Consider the following 20898-nt stretch of genomic DNA (forward strand, 5'->3'; position numbering starts at 1 on the left):
GTAACTTATTTATTACTCTGTACAGAATAACGTCATCTACAAACAGCCTTATCTCTGATTCCACTTCTTTACACATATAATTGATATATATAAGAAAACATAAAGGTCCAATAATACTGCCTTGAGGAATTCCCCTCGTAATTATTACAGGGTCAGATAAAGCTTCGCCTACTCTAATTCTCTGAGTTCTATTTTGTAGAAGTATAGCCACCCATTCAGTCACATTCAGAAATGAATGAAAGTGAATTCAGTTTGGTAAAGAGGTTGATAGAATCTGCTGTAGCCTATGAATAAGAACTGTCCAAGCATTTGCCTGGAAGTGAACATGGGAAACAACAGAAAACCATTCCCAGGACAGCTGACGGCGGGGTTCAAACCCACTCGTCTCCCGAATGCAGAGCTTGGCTCCAAAGCAGCTCATTAGCACGCCCGGCTACTCCTGAAGCAGAATGTAGTGATTTCCGTCAAATATTTTAAATTAATTTTGAAGCTATATGTGCCATAATTTCTCACGCAAATTTATCTAAACACGAATGGTATAAGAAACAAAGGAATAAACGTGCTGTGGTCACGTACATTGTTTAGAAGTCTTGTGCTAAAGAAATTGAAGGTGGCAGTACAACTCACAGTAACTTACAAAGGCTCAAGGCGTCTATTTTTGTACTTCGCAAGGCGTCTATTTTTGTACTTCGCGCCGACATAGACAGGTCTTATGGTGACGATGGGATAGGAAAGGGCTAGGACTGAGAAGGAAGCCACCGTGGTCTTAATTAAGGTATAACCCCACCATTTTACTGGTGTGAAACTGGGAAACGATGCAAACCATCTTCAGGGCTACCGACAGTGGAGTGCGACTCCATAATCTCCCGAATTAACGCTCACAGCTACGAGCACAAACCCCGTGGCCAAGTTACTCGGTAGGTTAGGCATCCTGTCCTTGTAGTTACAATGGCATACTGCATCATCATCATTATTATTATTATTATTATTATTATTATTATTATTATTATTATTATTATTATTATTATCTTTTCCTGGATTACCGAGCTGAGACGTTGACAAGCCTATTTGACAACATTCTGCATCCATGCAAGGAAATTCACATTCCAACTTCTCGAAATCTGTCATCACATCAAAGTTAGAGTCTCCTTAGTAATCAGTCAGGTAATATGTTATCCCTGGCCTTATTTTAATCTTTTATTGACGTTCTTGATTTAATTTATCTTATAATTGCCCTATCATGGGACTCTCAATCTTATATTTACTTAGTCACCAGGCTCTTAACAAACAATAGTGATCGTAGATCATCAGTTTCAATCAAGAGCACTGTCCTAATCAAAGCTAAAGATAATGTTACACTTAAACCAGTTAGATGACCATGTGTTTGATAACACATAATCTTATCAGTAATCGTACCACGAAGTTCAAGATGTAGAACTGATGAGTCAGATGGTGTTGACTTCTGATTGACGAATACAAGGTTCAACATTATTTTGTTTTTATGGATGCTCTTTTTCACCAGGGGCGGCTTCTCCATATGGTTGCAGGTTTGCGCTACCCCCATTAATATTTTTATGTTTATTTTAAGTGAAGTTTCATCACTTGGCATACTCAACTACTGTATTTTCATTCAAGAAGACAAACCTTTCAAGAGCTTGAAAGAGCAAATATTGACTACAGGCAGGCCCCGATTTACAAATGGGCGGATTGGGCATTTGCCCAGGGCGCCAGCTTTTGAGGGGCGGCGGCTGGCGGATCGAGTAATTGTGGCTTGCGTGAATTAGGTCTTAAATTCATTACACTCAAATTAATTTTACATTCCACAAATTATTCCAATTATTTGAATAGCCTATATAAAACACTTTGAACTATTCTGACTTTAAAACCTGAATTTAATCTACATATTTACATTTTATAGAGGAAATGTGTCTTCTTTCTAAAATTATTTACTTACATACAAACCAACGGTTTTTTAAATGAAAATAAAAACAGCCTGATTCTTATTTGGCTGTTACCTTTATTTGGCTTGATAAGTTTAATTATGATAATTAACTGTATTTGCATAATGTGCTGTTTTAAAACTCATAATCTTGAAAACTGTAATATGTAATTTGTAAACAATTATTTTTTAGAGGAACAGGAAACGAGCAGGAGGTGGGGGGCGGCTAAATATTGTTTGCCCAGGGCGCTAACTACTTGAAATCGGGGCCTGACTACAGGAGACTACACGTAGGTACTCTTAGATGTTCACTGCAGGAGCCGAAACGTTTGCAGCAGAGAGTCAGCCTGAGGTAGGATGAAACCTGTGTAGAGAAGGGACAGAAAAAACACAACAGAAACTGTTTCGGCATCGAAACCGTTTCGGAATGTAGCTGTTTCACAAAAAAAACACCCTGTCACGGCCACTACTTCTGAAACTGTTCTGTTGCTACCTCGCTAATCGTTATAACCATTGGTCGCTCTGCGTGGCCTGGTATGAAAACAGTTTTGGGATGTAACTGTTTCACAAAACACCGTGTTATGGCTACTGCTCAATATATTTTTGCGTTAACTCGACCAGTACAGTAGTCTTTAAGTCACTATTTTAAATATGTTTAACAAGTATCATACAATCACAAGCTGAATGGGAACATACACAACATACTGTACACAAACTCACAGCATCATCTATTAACAGCAGTGTTAAACAACACTGCAGCAATCGTGTCATGTCGCTATTTGGAAGGAGAAGCAAAACTGCTATTCGAAACACTTATTTTGAAACTGTTTCGAGTTCGAAACAGTAACGGTTGAAACTGTTTCATGCAAATAGCAGTTTAGCCGACCTCTAACCTGTGCTGCCAGAGGGGTGTGTGGGGCTGATCGAGGGGTGCTTTCTGGCTGGTAGAGCGGTGCGCGGGGATAGGAAAAGATAGGCGTGGCTTCTTATACATTGCTTAAATGGAGTATCAACCTGGTTCCTCCCAGGTTTTTTTAAAATAGCTAGCTCCTTGCAGCGCGAGGGATCCAGTCAGCCGTGCTCCTACGAAACCAACTACTAGCAAAGTCGCTAGAGACCGTTGGCGCTCAATTTGAGAGTCTGTTATGGAATAGGGATGTCACCTTGCGACATTGGATGGAAGTTTATCTGTTGGATATATAACCATTGGCTTTAAATTTGAAAATAAAAACCGCCATTTTTTTTAGTATAGTTATGAGCTTTGTTATGTGCGTACAAACTAAGTAGCTTATTGATTTCACTGTGTAAACATTCGTGTCAGCATGTGTGTTTTTATTATTGTGCGTTTTTTTTATCAGTTAGTGGTATTTTGCCGTTTCCGCAACGGACTGCCGAAGAAAAATCCGAGGTGAAACGAATGGGTAGGTCCACGCGACGTTTAATTTCGAAACCAGATGCAATACCGGAATTAGGCTACGTCAAAGTGTTTCATTTCAATATGGTAAAAGAGTTTTTAAATGAAAAATGTTACTGGGTTGTAGTAATATTCCTGAAAATAGAAATGTAAAATGTTTGTTTTATTTTTAATAAAAAGTACTGTTGATGTATCTGGATTTGAAAATTACATCAATGGTAAAATTTATGCACCACTGAACTTTTAAACCAGCAGCCGCCACTTGTTTTTCACTATACGAATTCTTTTCATTGGATCTACCGTACTCATCAATTATGACTCATGGTAGGTCGTAGGCTCCTCCTGCATTGTACCGAATTTCATGTTCAGGCGTTCGTCAATAACTGATTGCTTAAAGCATTGGTGTGACTCATATGTCTCATGAAATAAACAACGTTCGTCCAACATCGTAGAAACTCATACGTTCAGGAATTAATAATAATGTTATTGTTTTTACGTCCCACAAACAAATTTGACGGATTTCGGAGACGCTGAGGTGCCGAAATGTTGTCCCACAGGAGTTCTTTTACGTGCCAGTAAATCTACTGACATGAGGCTGTCGTATTTGAACATCTTCAAATACCGCCGGACTGGTCCAGGAGCGAACCTGCTAAGTTGGGCCATTGCCTACGTTATATTAGCGGTCGTGACAAGCTCAACGCTTGCTTGGTACTTCACAATGTGGGACAAGCGTTTTCAGATGCATTCGCTAGATGTCGGGCTTATGACCTGTTTCGCGACTAGTTTACATTGGTTTGTGCTCAAACAGTGCACAGTGTAATAAGAGTTAAACAGAAAAGAAAAAGTATTTTAACCGTTTGTGGTCTGCTAACATTTCCAGCAGAGATTAAAAACTATTACCGAGATTGTATAGTGAAATTGTGCGAATAAAACGTGTAAATATAGTGCGTAAAATCTCGTGTGGACTAGAGCAATACTGGTAAATATTTTAGGTATTTGTTCATACTTATTAACTCGTTTACAGTCAGACTCGTTGGCTGAACGGTCAGCGTACTGGCCTTCGGTTCAGAGGGTCCCGGGTTCGATTCCCGGCCGGGCCGGGGATTTTAACCTTAATTGGTTAATTCCAATGGCATGGGGGCTGGGTGGATGTGTTGTCTTCATCATCATTTCATCCTCATCACGACGCGCAGGTCACCTACGGGTGTCAAATAGAAAGACCTGCACTTGGCGAGCCGAACCCGTCCTGGGATATCCCGGCACTAAAAGCCATACGACATTTCATTTTCAACTCGTTTACATAGTTTTAAAATGGTGTATTGTTGTGTTCCGTATTGTACATCGGATGATTCTAGAAAGGAAGATTTCATAAATTTACCAGGGACGCCGAAGTGAGAGACAAATCGACTACAGCTATTTCTAGGCAGGGAACAAAGCTGAGCACTCTGTGGAACGCTAAAGAACCTTATAAAATTTGCAGTGCCCACTGTAAACAATGTGACTTTAGTATTAGTAGAAGTGTATTTCTGATAGAAAGAAACCAGCACCAAGATCAGTTTCTTTGCCGCCATAAAGAAGAAGGCTAGTTGCAAGAACGAAGCGATGATGTTGAGATACTGTTCAATAATGTACGGCCAACTACCTCCATAGCAAATGATCGCGAGATAGATACCCAGGCTTCATCTTCTTCCTTAGGCAAACGAAGAATTAAATAAATCGAAGATTATATAATAATAATAATAATAATAATAATAATAATAATAATAATAATAATAATAATGCTATTTGCTTTAAGTCCCACTAACTACTCTTTTACGGTTTTCGGAGACGCCGAGGTGCCGAAATTTAGTCCCTCAGGAGTTCTTTTTACGTGCCAGTAAATCTACCGACACGAGGCTGACGTATTTGAGCACCTTCAAATACCACCGGACTGAGCCAGGATCGAACCTGCCAAGTTGGGGTCAGAAGGCCAGCGCCTCAACCGTCTGAGCCACTCTGCCCGGCAAATCGAAGATTAACAGCAACGATAAGTAAATTAAAGGGGAAGTTAAACACTTAAAGAAACATCAGAAGACGCAGTAAACATCACAATTAGACAAGAAAGTAAATAATATTCAATAAAATGCTGGCAATGGAGAAATTAAAGCCTTTTTTTTTTAGAACAAATTGATTAGAAACATATGACGTATAAAAAATTCTCTGAAGTACGTGTACTTCGGCACAGAAAATCTCCATCCGGATATAATTACTTTAGATCGACGGATGTTTTGAAACTTCCCCATAGAAGAACACTGAAAAGGTATATTTGATACATAAATGGTGAAACGGGAGTAACCTTTCTCATCAAGCAGCGTCTTCACTATGAAATAAGCAACGAACTTGATATTCCCCGGAATTTCGTGAGAAAACCTATAAGCCGCAAGCATTTGAAAACGCAACTATCTTTAGTCATATTTTAAGAGGTAAGCGATAATCGCAAAACTTCTGAAAATATTTTCTAGTGGTATCAGAAAAAGTAAATTATGTAGGTCTACCTATTCATAAAACGTGCGAGACAGGCCTAGCGCATAATAGTAGAACTAGTACGGCCCACGTTTGGACGACCGAGCTCGATAGCTGCAGTCGCTTAAGTGCGCCCAGTATCCAGTAATCGGGAGATAGTCAGTTCGAGCCCCACTGTCGGCAGTCCTGAAGATGGTTTTCCGTGGTTTCCCATTTTCACACCAGGCAAATGCCGGGGCTGTACCTTAATTAAGACCACGGCCACTTCCTTCCACTTCCTAGGCATTTCCTATCCCATCGTCGCCATAAGACGTATCTGTGTCGGTGCGACGTAAAGCAAATAGCAAAGAAAAAAAAACGCGTTTGGACTTGCTCTCGTGACGACCGCTAGTATGACGTAGGCAACGTTTGGGCTCAGAAGGCCTACGCTCTACCGTCTGAACTACTGAGCCCGACGTTCAAGCATTCACAAACCAGCCATCGCAAAATACCAAATATAAACATACCTAGCGTTATGTTCATTGGAACACCAATAACACTGGACTAATTTTCGTGGAAATAATGAAGGGGAGGTACACTTTTATGAGTAAAATAATAATTTTCAACGACTTGCTTCTTTGTATGCCATACTTTCCTATTTAATCCGATGAAAATAACTTATTACTTCACTGCTTCAAATGTCCATGTTAAGTCCAAATAAGCATTATACTAGCTGTGCCTTTCGCTATATCTTAAAAATGAAAAGCAAAATTCGTTTGAGTATCCACCCAGCCTCCGGGAGGAATACTTCACAACTACTCTCTCCTCTTCTTCCTGGCCTTTTCCCAGTTACTTGGGGTCAGGACTTTGTATGGTCTTAGACTAGTTTTGGAACAGGATGCCCTTCCTGACGCCAACCCAATGTAGAGGGATGCAATCACTATTGAGTGTTAATGTGGTGGTTGGTAGCGTGATGTGTTGTCTGAATATGAAGGTGAGAGCATTGGGACGAACACAAACACCCAGAAGAATTATCACACACGATTAAAATCGAATCCGGGACGGTCTGAGCCGAAAGCCTCAACGCTGACCATGCAACCAAGGAGTTGAACACATCCTTTATAAGTATATATTCATTATATACTCGTATGTCTCCCAGCGGTCAGCCTGCAAAACTGTCTTCTCGCTACTTGCCCTGAGGCCGCGTTTACTTATACACCTATCATTAAAATCTGTCCAAGCATTGTCCCTTTGGTCTCCTTCTGCGCTATGGTCGAGTCGATTATTCTCCTTCGTAACATATCCTCCTCCATTCGTCACCGATTTATGTACAAAGCTGCATCCACTGAGTGTATTTCTAACCTAGCATGTATCCTTTCGTTGCTAATGTTTTCCTGCCATTGTTCCCACCTATTGGTACTAGTAATTAATCTCGTTACTTTCATGTCTACCACTTCCAGTTTATGATTAAGATATCCAGGTTCCACCCACCACTCACTCCTGATTAACAACCGAAACAGACCGATGTAAAGATAGTTTCGTCCGGGGGCTGACGTATTTCTTACATAAAACCTTTGATGATTTTGCGAGCTCACTGCGTTGGCTCTGCTGGACCTTGGTTCAGTTTCACTTAGTATACTATCACGCGGTAGAATACACATCCTAAGTACTTGAAATGATCCGTCGTTTAAATTCTGTATGACCGACCTGCCATTCATCAATCAATCAATCAATCAATCAATCAATCAATCAATCAATCAATCAATCAATCAATCAATCATAATAATATTATTATTATTAATAATAATAATAATAATAATAATAATAATAATAATAATAATAATAATATAAACTAGCATCTGACCGAGCGAGTGGTTGCGTAGTTCGAATCACGTAGCTGTCAGCTTGCATTCGGGGATAGTGGGTTCGAACCCCACTGTCGGCAGCCCTGAAGATGGTTCTCCGTGGTTAATAGGCCTACCCTTTATGAAAAATGTTTGGTGGTCTGACATAAGTTACACTTTAATTAATGAAATGTGTCTACATGCTGCAAAAGGTTTCTTCCAAATATCCGTTACAACTACGTATAGGCTAAGATAATGAAAAATTCTTAAGCCTCATGGTCTAAAAGTCAAATTTAACAATATTTTATGCAGTTTTAGCACAATTCCTATTTGATGTACATAAATATAAATTTATCATATTATAAGAATTGTGCATCAATTTTAGTTATAGTACTTCATTATTTTTGTGCTTTCTTATCAATTCATTACAGGTATTTAGTTATTTTTAATTTTTGTCTATTTTCGCTACCTTCAACTATAGCGTACGTAGAATGAAATATTATTCAATAATAATAATAATAATAATAATAATAATAATAATAATAATAATAATAATAATAATAATAATATCAATGAAATTTGCATTTATTTGTTACAGAACCATGACCAGTATCAAGCCATTCTTCTTCTCCGCCCTTATTCTGCATCTTGTTCTGGGATCGCCTGTTACCCTGGAGAATGATGTGAAAGCCCTACGTTACGATGTTAAATTCAGTTTGTTAGAAGATAAGACGTCCTTCACGGGAAATGAAGTCGTTTCTGTCAAGGCCATCAAAGAAACCAGCGTCCTTCGACTGAAGTATTCTAATGTGGAGATTTCTACAGTCACCGTCTATGATCCTCGGAAAACAAAAGATGAGCTAGTGACAAGTTACGAGAGGAAAGACGATAACTCATTTCATGTTAATCTCATCTCTCCACTTCAAAAGGACACTGTTTACATCGTTAGAATTGAATTTTCAGGAACGTTCGAGACTGATATGACCTTTGAGAGGTAAGGAGAAAATGTTATTTTAGATCTAATCACTAATAACACCCCCGAACTTTCATAGCGGTTCTTAATGATTTTTAAGGAAGCTAATAATAATAATAATAATAATAATAATAATAATAATAATAATGTAAATTTGTGTTCTCGTCGCGCTGTAGTGAACATGTTTTCAGGCTCACCTTCGAGGGAGATGAGCTACATTGTACCCTTTTAACCACACACCTGCCCTCCTGCCAATCTTACACTTCTGACTGCACCGGGACTCCAAGGTCGTGAGCTAATAGGGCTAACCGTTACACTACAGAAGTGGAAATAATAATAATAATAATAATAATAATAATAATAATAATAATAATAATAATAATAATAATAATAATAATTGTGTCATAAGTCCACAGACTGGTTTGATGCAGCTCTCCATGCCACCCTATAATGTGCTAACTTTTTTCATTTCTACGTAACTACTACATTATATCTGCTCTAATCTGCTTGTCATATTCAAACCTTTATCTACCCCTACCATTCCGTTCTTACCAGCTACACATCCCTCAAAACACCGACTGAACAAATTCTGGGTGTCTTTAAGATGTGTCCTATCATTCTATCTCTTCTTGTCGTCAAATTTAGCCACATCGATTTCCTCTCACCAAATCGATTCAGTATCTCTTCAATCGTGTCTCGACCTACCCATCTCACCTTCAGCATTCTTCTGCACAATCACATTTCAAAAGTTTATATTTTCTTTCTGAGCTTTTTTTTATCTTCCATACTTCACTTCTTTACAATGCCACGCTCTAGACGAAAGTCTTAAACATCTTTCTAATTCCTATATCAATGTTCGAAGTGAGCAAATTCCTTTTCTTAAGAAAGATCTTACTGAGTTCGATAGCTGCAGTCGCTTAAGTGCGGCCAGTATCCAGTATTGGGGAGATAGTAGGTTCGAACCCCACTGTCGGCAGCCCTGAAAATGGTTTTCCGTGCTTTCCCATTTTCACACCACGCAAATACTGGGGCTGTACCTTAATTAAGGCCACGGCCGCTTCCTTCCCACTCCTAGCCCTTTCCTGTCCCATCGTCGCCGTAAGACCTATCTGTGTCGGTGCGACGTAAAACAACTAGCAAAAAAAAAAAAAAGAAAGTTCTTCCTTTCATATACTAGTCTGCATTTTATATCCTCCTTATTTTTGCCACCGTTAGTAATTTTACTGGGGGCTGCCTGGCCGAGGCGGTAAAGGCGTGCTCGGTTCGCCCGGAAGGACGTGGGTTCGAATCCCCGTCAGGAAGTCGTAAAATTTAAGAAACGATATTTCCACTTCCGAATGTGCATATGGCCCTGAGGTTCGCTCAGCCTACACCAAAAATGAGTACCAGGTTAATTCCTGGGGGCAAAGGCGGCCGAGCGTAGAGCTAACCACTCTACCCCATCACGTGCCGAGGTTAACAATGGTGGAAGCCTTTACCTTCCACTCCTCCAAGGGCCTTCATAGCCTGTACGGAGGTGACTTTGCTTTGCTTTGCTTTTAGTAATTTTATTACTCAAATAACAATATTCATCAAAAACCTTTAAGACTTCATTTCCTAATCTAATATTTCATGCGTCGCCTGACTTCGTTCGACTTCACCCCATTAATTTTGTTTTGGACGTATTTATTTTCATCTTTTACTCCTTCACTAACACTCTGTCCATAACATTCAGCAATTTATCCCGGTCGTCTGAAGAATCAGATAAATTAACAATATCATCCGCAAACTCAGAGTTTTGATTTCCTCTCATTGGATTGTGATTCCCTTTCCAAATTCCTCTTTGATTTCTTTTACCGTCTGTTCCATACAAACATTGAAAAGGAGGGGAGACAAACCGCAGCCTTGCCTCTCTCCATTCTGGATTGCTGCTCCTTTTTCAATGCCCTCGATTCTTATCACTGCAGACTGATTTTTACACAGATTGTAGATCATTCTCCTTTCTCGGTATCTGATCCCGATCACCTTCAGAACCTCAAACAGCTTGGTCCAATCAACATTATCGAATGCCTTTTCAAGATCTACGAACGCCACGAACGTGGGCTCGTCCTTAATTCGTCCCACTAAGATCAGACGTAAAGTCAGTCTTGCTACAAGTGTTCCTATATTTCTTCTGAAGATAAAATTATATTTACCCAACACAGTTTCAGCCTGTCTTTCCATTCTCTGTAAATAATAAGAGTTAAAATTTTGCAAGCGCGAGATACTCAGTTAATAGTGCGGTGGTTTTCATACTTGTCAGAACCTGCTTTCTTGGGAATAGTTATCACAACATTCTGCCTAAAATCACATGGCATTTCTCCTGTATCATATATCTTACACACTAAATTGAATAATCTCGCCATGCTACTTTCTCCTAAGGCAGTCAGTAATTCTTAGTTTATGTCATCAATTCCAGGTGCCTTGCTCCTATTTAGGTCTCTCAAAGCTCTGTCGAATTCAGACCTCAAAATTGTGTCTCCCATTTCATCTGCATTAACAGCCTCCTTTAGTTCCAGAACCATATCTTCTATTTCTTAACTTTGATACAACTGTTGGATGTGTTCCTGTCATCTTTCTGCCTTGTCTTCTTTTCCTAAAAGTTATTTTCCATCTGAGCTCTTAATATTCATACACCTCGTTTTCCTAGGTTGCTTGATTTTTTCTCCATGCAGGAACTACCTTTCCTAGGACTATATAATAATCACCATCCTTGCACTTCCCTTTCAGCCATTCTTCCATAGTCGCCCTGCCCTTTCTATCCGCTTCATTCTTTAATCGCCTGTATTCTTTTCCGCTCTCCTCATTCTTTTCATTCTTATACTATCTCGTTCGTCAATCAGGTCTAGTATCTCTTGAATTATCCATTGATTCTTAGTTGATCTTTCCTTTCTTCCTAAACATTATTCAGCAGCCCTACCAACCTCATTCTTCACAAATGTCCACTCTTCCTCTACTGTGTTTTCTTCTGCCAATTCATTTAGTCGTTGGCCAACACGCTCCTTGAAAAAAGTCCCTCAAATTCTTTTCCTTCAACTTGTCTAGATCCCATCTCCTTGCATCTCTTCCTTTCTTCAATTTCTTCAACTTCAGATGGCATGTCATGACCAACAAGTTGTAATAATTTATAATTTCGTGTGGCTATTTCTAGCTGAGTGCAGCCCTTGTAAGGCAGACCCTCCGATGAGGGTGGGAGGCATCTGCCATGTGTAGGTAACTGCGTATTATCGTGGTGGAGGATAGTGTTATGTGTGGTGTGTGAGTTGCAGGGATGTTGGAGACAGCACAAACACCCCGCCCCCGGGCCATTGGAATTAACCAATGAAGGTTAAAATCCCCGACCCGGCCGGGAATCGAACCCGGGACCCCCTGAACCGAAGGCCAGTACGCTGACCATTCATCCAACGAATCGGACACCAACAAGTTGTGATCAGAGTCCACGTCTGCTCCTGGGAAAGTCTTGTACTTGTACCTGGTTTCTCAATCTCTGCATAATCATTATGAAATCTATTTGATACCTTCCTGTGTCTCCATGTATACAGCTGCCGTTTTGCGGAGTTTAAAGCAAGTATTATTAAGGACTAAATTATGATCGGTGCAGCCGACTTCCTCTTTCATCACTGTCCCAGTCCAAATTAGCTTCTCTTTCTTAGCCTACATCTGTATTCTAGTCTACCATAACAACTAGATTCTCGTCTCCTTTTACATATTGTATTAAATATTCTACCTCTTCATATATTCTTTCGACTTCATCATCATCTGTTGAATCAGTAGGCATGTACACTAGACCCGCACCATTGTGGTGGGAATTGGCTTGGTGTCTACCTTGACAACAATAATCCTTCTTTCACTATGCTGGTCATAGTAGCTTTCCTGCTGCCCCATCCTCTTATTCATTATATTAAACCAACTCTTGCATTTCCCCTGTTTGATTTTGTGGTGATAGTGTTGATAGCGTTAATAGTCGCCTGGCCAAAAATCCTGCTCTTCCTGTCGCTTCGTCCTAACTGGTTGGCCGCGCAGGCAAGCGGGCCTGGGGCCGAAACCTTCGTAGTGACGTCGACTGCTTAGGCGGGTACAAGCTAGTTCACCCCTCCCTAGACCTTTAACAAGATCCAGCAAATAAAATGGGGGATATGTCGTCACAATATCATTAATGTAAAGAACTTTAACTTTAACCCTTCAAAGATCAGACTGAATTTTTCTCTTCTGTTCAATATCAGCCTAGCGTCCACCAGGCAAGGGAAATCCTGCTAACTGTACATGATGAAACAACAGGGTCATATTTAATATCGACGAGCTGTTGTATACCCGTCATTGAACGGTTATTTTTTGTAATTGCTGCAGTATTACCATACAGCGGAGATAGTGGCATAAGAAGAAACAGAGAACACCTCACCTAACAACAATAGCCAGTGTAATGATATTTTTATAAGTTTTTGAGCTTAAGGCATTGTAGGCCTCCACATCTTGCTCCCTTGAGTCGCGGCGGTATTAATGCATTCGCGGTGTGGGCTTTCAGCATCGTTTTGTATCGCCAGTTAGCTGTTTATCATGACAATGTCCATGTCAGTCAGTCTCTGTTTCCATAGCCCATACGCTAAAACTGTGTGAGACGAAAACACCCCGAACTGTAGTTTCTATAACTTTTGTTTTGCACATTTTTTAGGTAGAACTAATATTTCTAGAGACACTTGGAAGTTTGTGAAAAACGTTATATGAAAATTCACGCCTGTTTCCAGTCATTCAGTCGGGTCAGGATGAAATGAATGAAGTCCCCATCCAGCGGCCAGGATAGGAATTGTGCCGGCTGCAGATGCAATGACTTCTGACTGACAGATGAATGAAATGATATTATAGAGTGTTTCTGTAATGACAGATGACAGGGAAAACCGGAGTACCTGTCCCGCCTCCGCTTTTTTCCAGCACAAATCTCAGATGGAATGACCGTTATTTGAACTGCGGAACCCAGAGGTAAGGGGCCGGCACTCTGCCGCTTGAGCCGCGGAGGCTCATAATCACCATTATCTCCGTTATTATTCCTCGTACGCTAAAGAGACATGAAACGCGGTATTTCGGAAAGTATGCATATTTTGCACAACTTTTGCTATGGTTACTAATAAAACTGCGTCTGTTTTATTCTTCTTCTTCTTAATCTGCTTATCGTCCAGGGTTGGGTTTTCCCTCAGACTCAGCGAGGGATCCCCCCCTCAAGGGCAGTGTCCTGGAGTTTCAGACTCTGAGTCGGGGATACAACTAGAGAGGATTACCAGTACCTCGCCCGTTTGGCCTCGCCTGCTATGCTGAACAGGGGCCTTGCGGGGGGATGGGAAGATTGGTAAGGGATAGACAAGGAAGAGGGAAGGAAGCGGCCGTGGCCTTAAGTTAGGAACCATCCCGGCATTTGCCTGGGGGAGAAGTGGGAAACCACGGAAAACCACTTCCATGATGGCTGAGGTGGGAATCAACCCGCTTCTAATCAGTCAACCTCCTGAGGCTGAGTGGACCCCGTTCCAGCCCTCGTACCACTTTGCAAATTTCGTGGCAGGACCTCCGGGGGTGGCAGCCAATCACACTAAACACTACACCACAGAGGGGGACGTCTGTTTTATTACTCTAATTTATTTCCGGCTACTCGCTGGACACTCCGGCGCAACAACAACTCCTCGTTCAGACCTCGGTGGAACACTAGCGACAGCTAACATCTCTGTCACCCTCAGCCCAGGCACCGAACCCCAACACACTGAGTCTCACACTCACTCCAGTGCTGACCCCGAGTCCAACACTGACTCAGAGTCAAGCACCAACTCTGACTGTGACTCCACCAAGGAGCCCAACACTGACTGACTGTCCGCGGCTAGCCTCCCTTTTTATAGCTCGGGTGATGTGAATCAGAACATTCGCGAGGTAGCTAGAGAAGGAACATTCCACTTGTGTCTCCAAGAAAGTCACAGGAAAACCAGCTGACAAGAACAATACACGGAAAGGCCAGTCATACCCTCCAGGCCGGCTGGAAACTCTACGGTCGGCTGACTCACTACTGTAGTCTTTTCCAAGAAGTACCAAAAAGAGATACGACACGGCTGACATGTAACACTATGTTTAGTTGTTATGTCCACCTAATATTAACGGAGAAATTGGTCATAACTTGTTTCGATCCCCTTAATGTTGCTACGTCGCTGTATTCTAATCAAATAACATATAGCCCACCCGCTTGTTCCTAAACTTATACCATACAATATACAATACAATCAATACTGATCTGCATTTAGGGCAGTCGCCCAGGTGGCAGATTCCCTATCTGTTGCTTTCCTAGCCTTTTCCTAAATGATTTCAAAGAAATTGGAAATTTATTTAACATCTCCCTTGGTAAGTTATTCCAGTCCCTAACACCCCTTCCTATAAATGAATATTTGCCCCAGTTTGTCCTCTTGAATTCCAACTTTATCTTCATATTGTGATCTTTCCTACTTTTATAAACGCCATTCAAACTTATTCGTCTACTAATGCCATTCCACGCCATCTCTCCGCTGACAGCTCGGAACATACCACTGAGTCGAGCAGCTCTTCTTCTTTCTCTCAATTCTTCCCAAACCAAACATTGCAACATTTTTGTAACTTTGTCGTAAATCACCCAGAACAAATCAAGCTGCTTTTCTTTGGATTTTTTCCAGTACTTGAATCACGTAATCCTGGTGAGGGTCCCATACACTGGAACCATACTCTAGTTGGGGTCTTACCAGAGACTTATATGCACTCTCCTTCACATCCTTACTACAACCCCTAAACACCCTAATAACCATGGGCAGAGATCTGTACCCTTTATTTACAATCCCATTTATGCGATTACCCCAATGAAGATCTTTCCTTATATTAACACCTAGATACTTACAATGATCCCCAAAAGGAACTTTCACCCCATCAACGCAGTAATTAAAACTGAGAGGACTTTTCCTATTTGTGAAACTCACAACCTGACTTTTAACCCCGTTTATCAACATACCATTGCCTGCTGTCCATCTCACATTTTCGAGGTCACGTTGCAGTTGCTCACAATCTTATCACTTATTTATCACTCTATAGAGAATAACATCATCCGCAAAAAGCCTTACCTCCGATTCCAATCCTTTACTCATATCATTTATATATATAAGAAAACAAAAAGGTCCGATAATACTGCCTTGAGGAATTCCCCTCTTAATTATTACAGGGTCAGATAAAGCTTTACCTACTCTAATTCTCTGAGATCTATTTTCTAGAAATATAGCAACCCATTCAGTCACTCTTTTGTCTAGTCCAATTGCACTCATTTTTGCCAGTAGTCTCCCATGATCCACCCTATCAAATGCTTTAGACAGGTCAATCGTAATACAGTCCATTTGACCTCCAGAATCCAAGATATCTCCTATATCTTGCTGGAATTCTACAAGTTGAGCTTCAATGGAATAACCTTTCCTAAAACCGAATTGCCTTCTATCGAACCAGTTATTAATTTAACAAACATGTCTAATATAATCAGAAAGAATGCCTTCCCAAAGCTTACATACAATGCATGTCAAACTTACTGGCCTGTAATTTTCAGCTTTATGTCTATCACCCTTTCCTTTATACACAGGGGCTACTATATCAACTCTCCATTCATCTGGTATAGCTCCTCCGACCAAACAATAATCAAATAAGTACTTCAGATATGGTACTATATCCCAACCCATTGTCTTTATTATATCCCCAGAAATCTGATCAATTCCAGCCGCTTTTCTAGTTTTCAACTTTTTTATCTTATTGTAAATGTCATTGTTATCATATGTAAATTTTATTACTTCTTTGGCCTTAGTCTCCTCCTCTATCTCGACATTATCCTTGTAACCAATAATCTTTACATACTGCTGACTGAATACTTCTGCCTTTTGAAGATCCTTACATACACACTCCCCTTGTTCATTAATTATTCCTGGAATGTCCTTCTTGGAACCTGCTTCTGCCTTAAAATACCTATACATACCCTTCCATTTTTCACTACAATTCGTATGACTGCCAATTATGCTTGCCATCATGTTATCCTTAGCTGCCTTCTTTGCTAGATTCAATTTTCTAGTAAGTTCCTTCAATTTCTCCTTACTTACACAGCCATTTCTAACTCTATTTCTTTCCAGTCTGCACCTCCTTAGTCTCTTTATTTCTCTATTATAATAAGGTGGGTCTTTACCATTCCTTACCACCCTTAATGGTACAAACCTGTTTTCGCATTTCTCAACAATTTCTTTAAACCCATCCCAGAGTCTGTTTACATTTTTATTTACCGTTTTCCACCGATCATAGTTACTTTTTAGAAACTGCCTCATGCCTGCTTTATCAGCCATATGGTACTGCTTAACAGTCCTACTTTTAAGACCTTCCTTTCTATCATATTTATTTTTAACTACCACAAAAACAGCTTCATGATCACTAATACCATCTATTACTTCAGTTTCCCTATAGAGCTCATCTGGTTTTATCAGCACGACATCCAGGATATTTTTCCCTCTGGTTGGTTCTATCACTTTCTGAATCAGCTGTCCTTCCCATATTAACTTATTTGCCATTTGTTGGTCATGCTTCCTGTCGTTCGCATTTCCTTCCCAATTGACATCTGGCAAATTCAGATCTCCCGCTACAATCACATTTCTTTCCATGTCGTTTCCCACATAGCTGACTATCCTATCAAATAATTCCGAATCCGCGTCATTGCTACCCTTTCCCGATCTGTACACTCCAAAGACATCCAGTTTCCTATTATCTTTAGAAATGAGCCTTACACCTACAATTTCATGTGTCTCATCTTTAACTTTTTCGTAGCTTATAAATTCTTATTTCACCAGAATGAACACTCCCCCTCCCACCCTTCCTATCCTGTCTCTATGATACACACTCCAGTGCCGTGAGAAAATTTCTGCATCCATTATATCATTTCTCAGCCATGATTCAACTCCTATTACAATATCTGGTAAATATATATCTATTAAATTACTTAATTCTATTCCTTTCCTTACAATACTTCTACAGTTCAACACTAACAATTTTATGTCATCCCTACTTGATTTCCAGTTCCCTGTTCCCTTATCACCGCTCCCTAGGCCATCCCGTTTCCCTGAATGTACCTCCCTATTACCCTTCCAAACAAATTTCCTAACTTATACGTACCACTGCGGTTTAAATGAAGGCCATCTGAGCGCAGATCCCTATTCTCTACCCACCCATTAGGATCTAGAAATGTCACTCCCTGTTTCCCACATACCCACTCCATAGTCTCATTTAAATCCCCAATCACCCTCCAGTCAGTATCCCTTCTACACAGTATTCCACTAATAACAATTTCCGCTTTCTTAAACTTCACCCGTGCTGCATTTACCAGATCCCTAAACACCAGGTTTCGAGAAATTCTGTTTAGCCGTTTCCCCGAGATGTTGATACAAACAAACAAACAAATAAACAAACAAACAAACAAACAAACAAACAAACAAACAAACAAACAAGTAGACATACAAAAATTTATTGAGCCTACTTTCGCGTTTGGTTTACCTAACTGTTGATAAAACGAAGTCTGAAGCAAAAATTTTGAGGGTACAGACAATAATATAATTTTATTTACAATATTTGGATTATGATCCACGAAATTAACCCAGGTTATGAACGGTGTATAAGTTAGGAATCCCTTGTTTTAGGCTATGAATTATTTCAATATTTGTTAAAAATTTTGAAATCGATTAAATTATACCATGGTTTCCTTCTAAGAACCTTAATTCTATGATCTTTCTTGTTTACAATATTGGATTTCTCTAAGTAGTGTCGATAGATATTAAGAATTGTGTTTTTAACAGAGAAATGATAGTTACACAGTTTTTACATCCTACATACTTTTTATACAGGTTGAAAATCGGATCCTAGATTCACATTTACATCATGAAATACTACACGTCTTCTTAAGACAATTTAATTTTACGGTAATTTCTCGTCGCTTCCTGAACCCGTAGGCTGCTAAACAGGTTCAGAGCAGTATGATTTATGCTCAGGTTGACGAGACTGTGTGTAGATACTTGTCCTATTTCTCTAGAAGTAGTCTTTCATCTGAGTGCTTAAGTTCCATACACCTGCATTTATTTTCTCTAAGAGTTTCTTCGATTTTTCCGTATGTAGCATCCATATTTTCCGCAGCCAAATAATTTTCGACGTGTTATTCACTATCGTTCAACCAATTCCTGTTGGGCTCCATGGCTAAATGGCATTTGGCCCGGGTGTTCCCGGATTCGATTCCCGGCCGGTTCGAGGATTTTAACGTTCATTGGTTAATTCGGATGGATCGGGAGCTGGCTGTGTGTGTTCCGTCTTCATCAATATAATTCATCATAGGTAGGGCACCATCCTCATAGACGCGCAGGTCGTCTATACAGCGTCAACTCGAAAGCTCTGCACCAGGCCTTCCCGGAGGCTACACGCAAGTATTAAGCCAATTCCTCTTTAAGCTTAGATGCTTTTCAATTTCTATCTACTTCGTTCCTTATGGACCTGTTTTTCTTTTTGACCTCTACATATTTTCACTCATCTAGTTCGATCACACAATGACTCTAATGAGCTATTGATTAATTTCTAGTTGAACCTACATCCCTTCCTAAATTTTAACCATCAGCTTTGCTGATAATATTCCTTAGCACAGTCATATCTTCATCTATTGTGTGATTTCACCCTATTAACTTAATCCTGGTACAACACGTTCGTTTAGTTATTCCCGCGCATTTATTCCTTGAAATTGTCTACATCCGATTTCTTTGCTTTCCTTCAGTTTCATCACATTCAGGTGGTTTGCTATTCAAACTCGTCTTTTAATATCTGTCTAACAATCATGAATTCTATTTATGATATCTACCAAAATCTCTAGGACTTGTCCATGTAATCTGTAAATGTTATAACCGATAAAGAAGTACGGTTGAAGGGCTAGATACGTACATAGGGAGAAGGGGCATTTCACATCACTGTAAGCAAGTTATAGACATTAGATGTGCACGGCGGTCACGTAACATCAACAATACATAAAGTGTTAAAGAAACGATGTGGTACAGCCCTATCTTATCATATCATTTTAGGGAACTTCTCTAAACCTGAATGATATCTTCTGAATATCTTTATGAATTAATTTTTGATACAACACATCTTACTATCGTTAATGAAGTCCAGAAATCAGAATCATTATTGATGGCTTCATTGTACTCCACAATTAACTTCCACCATGATATTTTATTTTCATTAAATTCACCCAGAAACACTACAGCATCTTTATTGTACGTACGTCACTCTTATTCTTATCTTCAACACCTCATGAATTTTGTTACTAATTTCAGATTGTTCGAGCAGAAAGGAAATGGAAATGTTTTCCCTTGCTTCGAGAATTCAGATTCCCAAACAGTATATCAGATGAGTGTCATTCTATCTCAGGATGGTGAAAATGAAATTCAGCCTTTGGTTGTAAATCAAGATTTTGATGTCGTTGAAGAAGAAATTGAAGGCTACACCGGCGAAGATCCAAAAACAGATCCTCCATCTTCAGACGATGACAGTGCAGCATCGTTCAGTATGATCAGCAGTTCGCTTCTATCTATCATGGCAATATGCGTCATCTCTCTAAGATAACTATCACATAATCCAATAATGTTTATCTAGAACTTTATTTGATATCATGTCACGACTGATTTTTATTTATTTGTGATATGAAAAAATCGTCTGTCTTTTTATTTCAAATCCATCGATATAAGTATATATAAGAAACATTGTGAACTTGTTTACATGCTTTCATATAAAAAAATGATATGTTAAATCTTCGTTGGTTTCAAAGTGTTGAACATGATGTATAGTGTCATTAAACTTGGCATTCTAAACGTAAAAGATTCAAAACTATGATGTACATTGACATTAAAATTAGCTTTATAAACTTAAATTATTCACAACTCTTTTATCTGTCTATATATATGAAACTCTCTCTCTCTCTCTCTCTCTCTCTGTGTGTGTGTGTGTGTGCGCGCGTGTGTGTGTGTCGCATGGACTTCAAAACTACTGGCTGAAAATTTCACATTCTCATTATTACTGAGATGGTTTAGGAAGTAGTTGGAACGAAATCCAATGGGTATCTTTTTTATGATGAGTAATTTTACGTTATTAATTTAATTGCAAAGCCGCACGAAGATTTGATCGACTTGATGGG

General features: G+C 39.7%; 1 protein-coding gene across 1 annotated transcript in view; it reads left to right on the forward strand.

The window, feature by feature from the left end:
* The window catches only part of LOC136858348 (uncharacterized), a 36460-nt gene extending 15826 nt beyond the window's left edge, over positions 1-20634 (forward strand). The window contains exons 2-3 of the mRNA XM_067137822.2: positions 8277-8672; positions 20042-20634. Coding sequence (XP_066993923.1) covers positions 8281-8672; positions 20042-20330 — 681 coding nt within the window. The 5' untranslated portion in view covers positions 8277-8280 and the 3' untranslated portion in view covers positions 20331-20634. The remainder of the gene's footprint in view (positions 1-8276; positions 8673-20041) is intronic.
* Positions 20635-20898: the final 264 nt, after the last annotated feature.

The sequence above is a fragment of the Anabrus simplex genome, chromosome 1 (genome assembly GCF_040414725.1).
Source record: "Anabrus simplex isolate iqAnaSimp1 chromosome 1, ASM4041472v1, whole genome shotgun sequence".
NCBI classification, from domain to species: domain Eukaryota; kingdom Metazoa; phylum Arthropoda; class Insecta; order Orthoptera; family Tettigoniidae; genus Anabrus; species Anabrus simplex.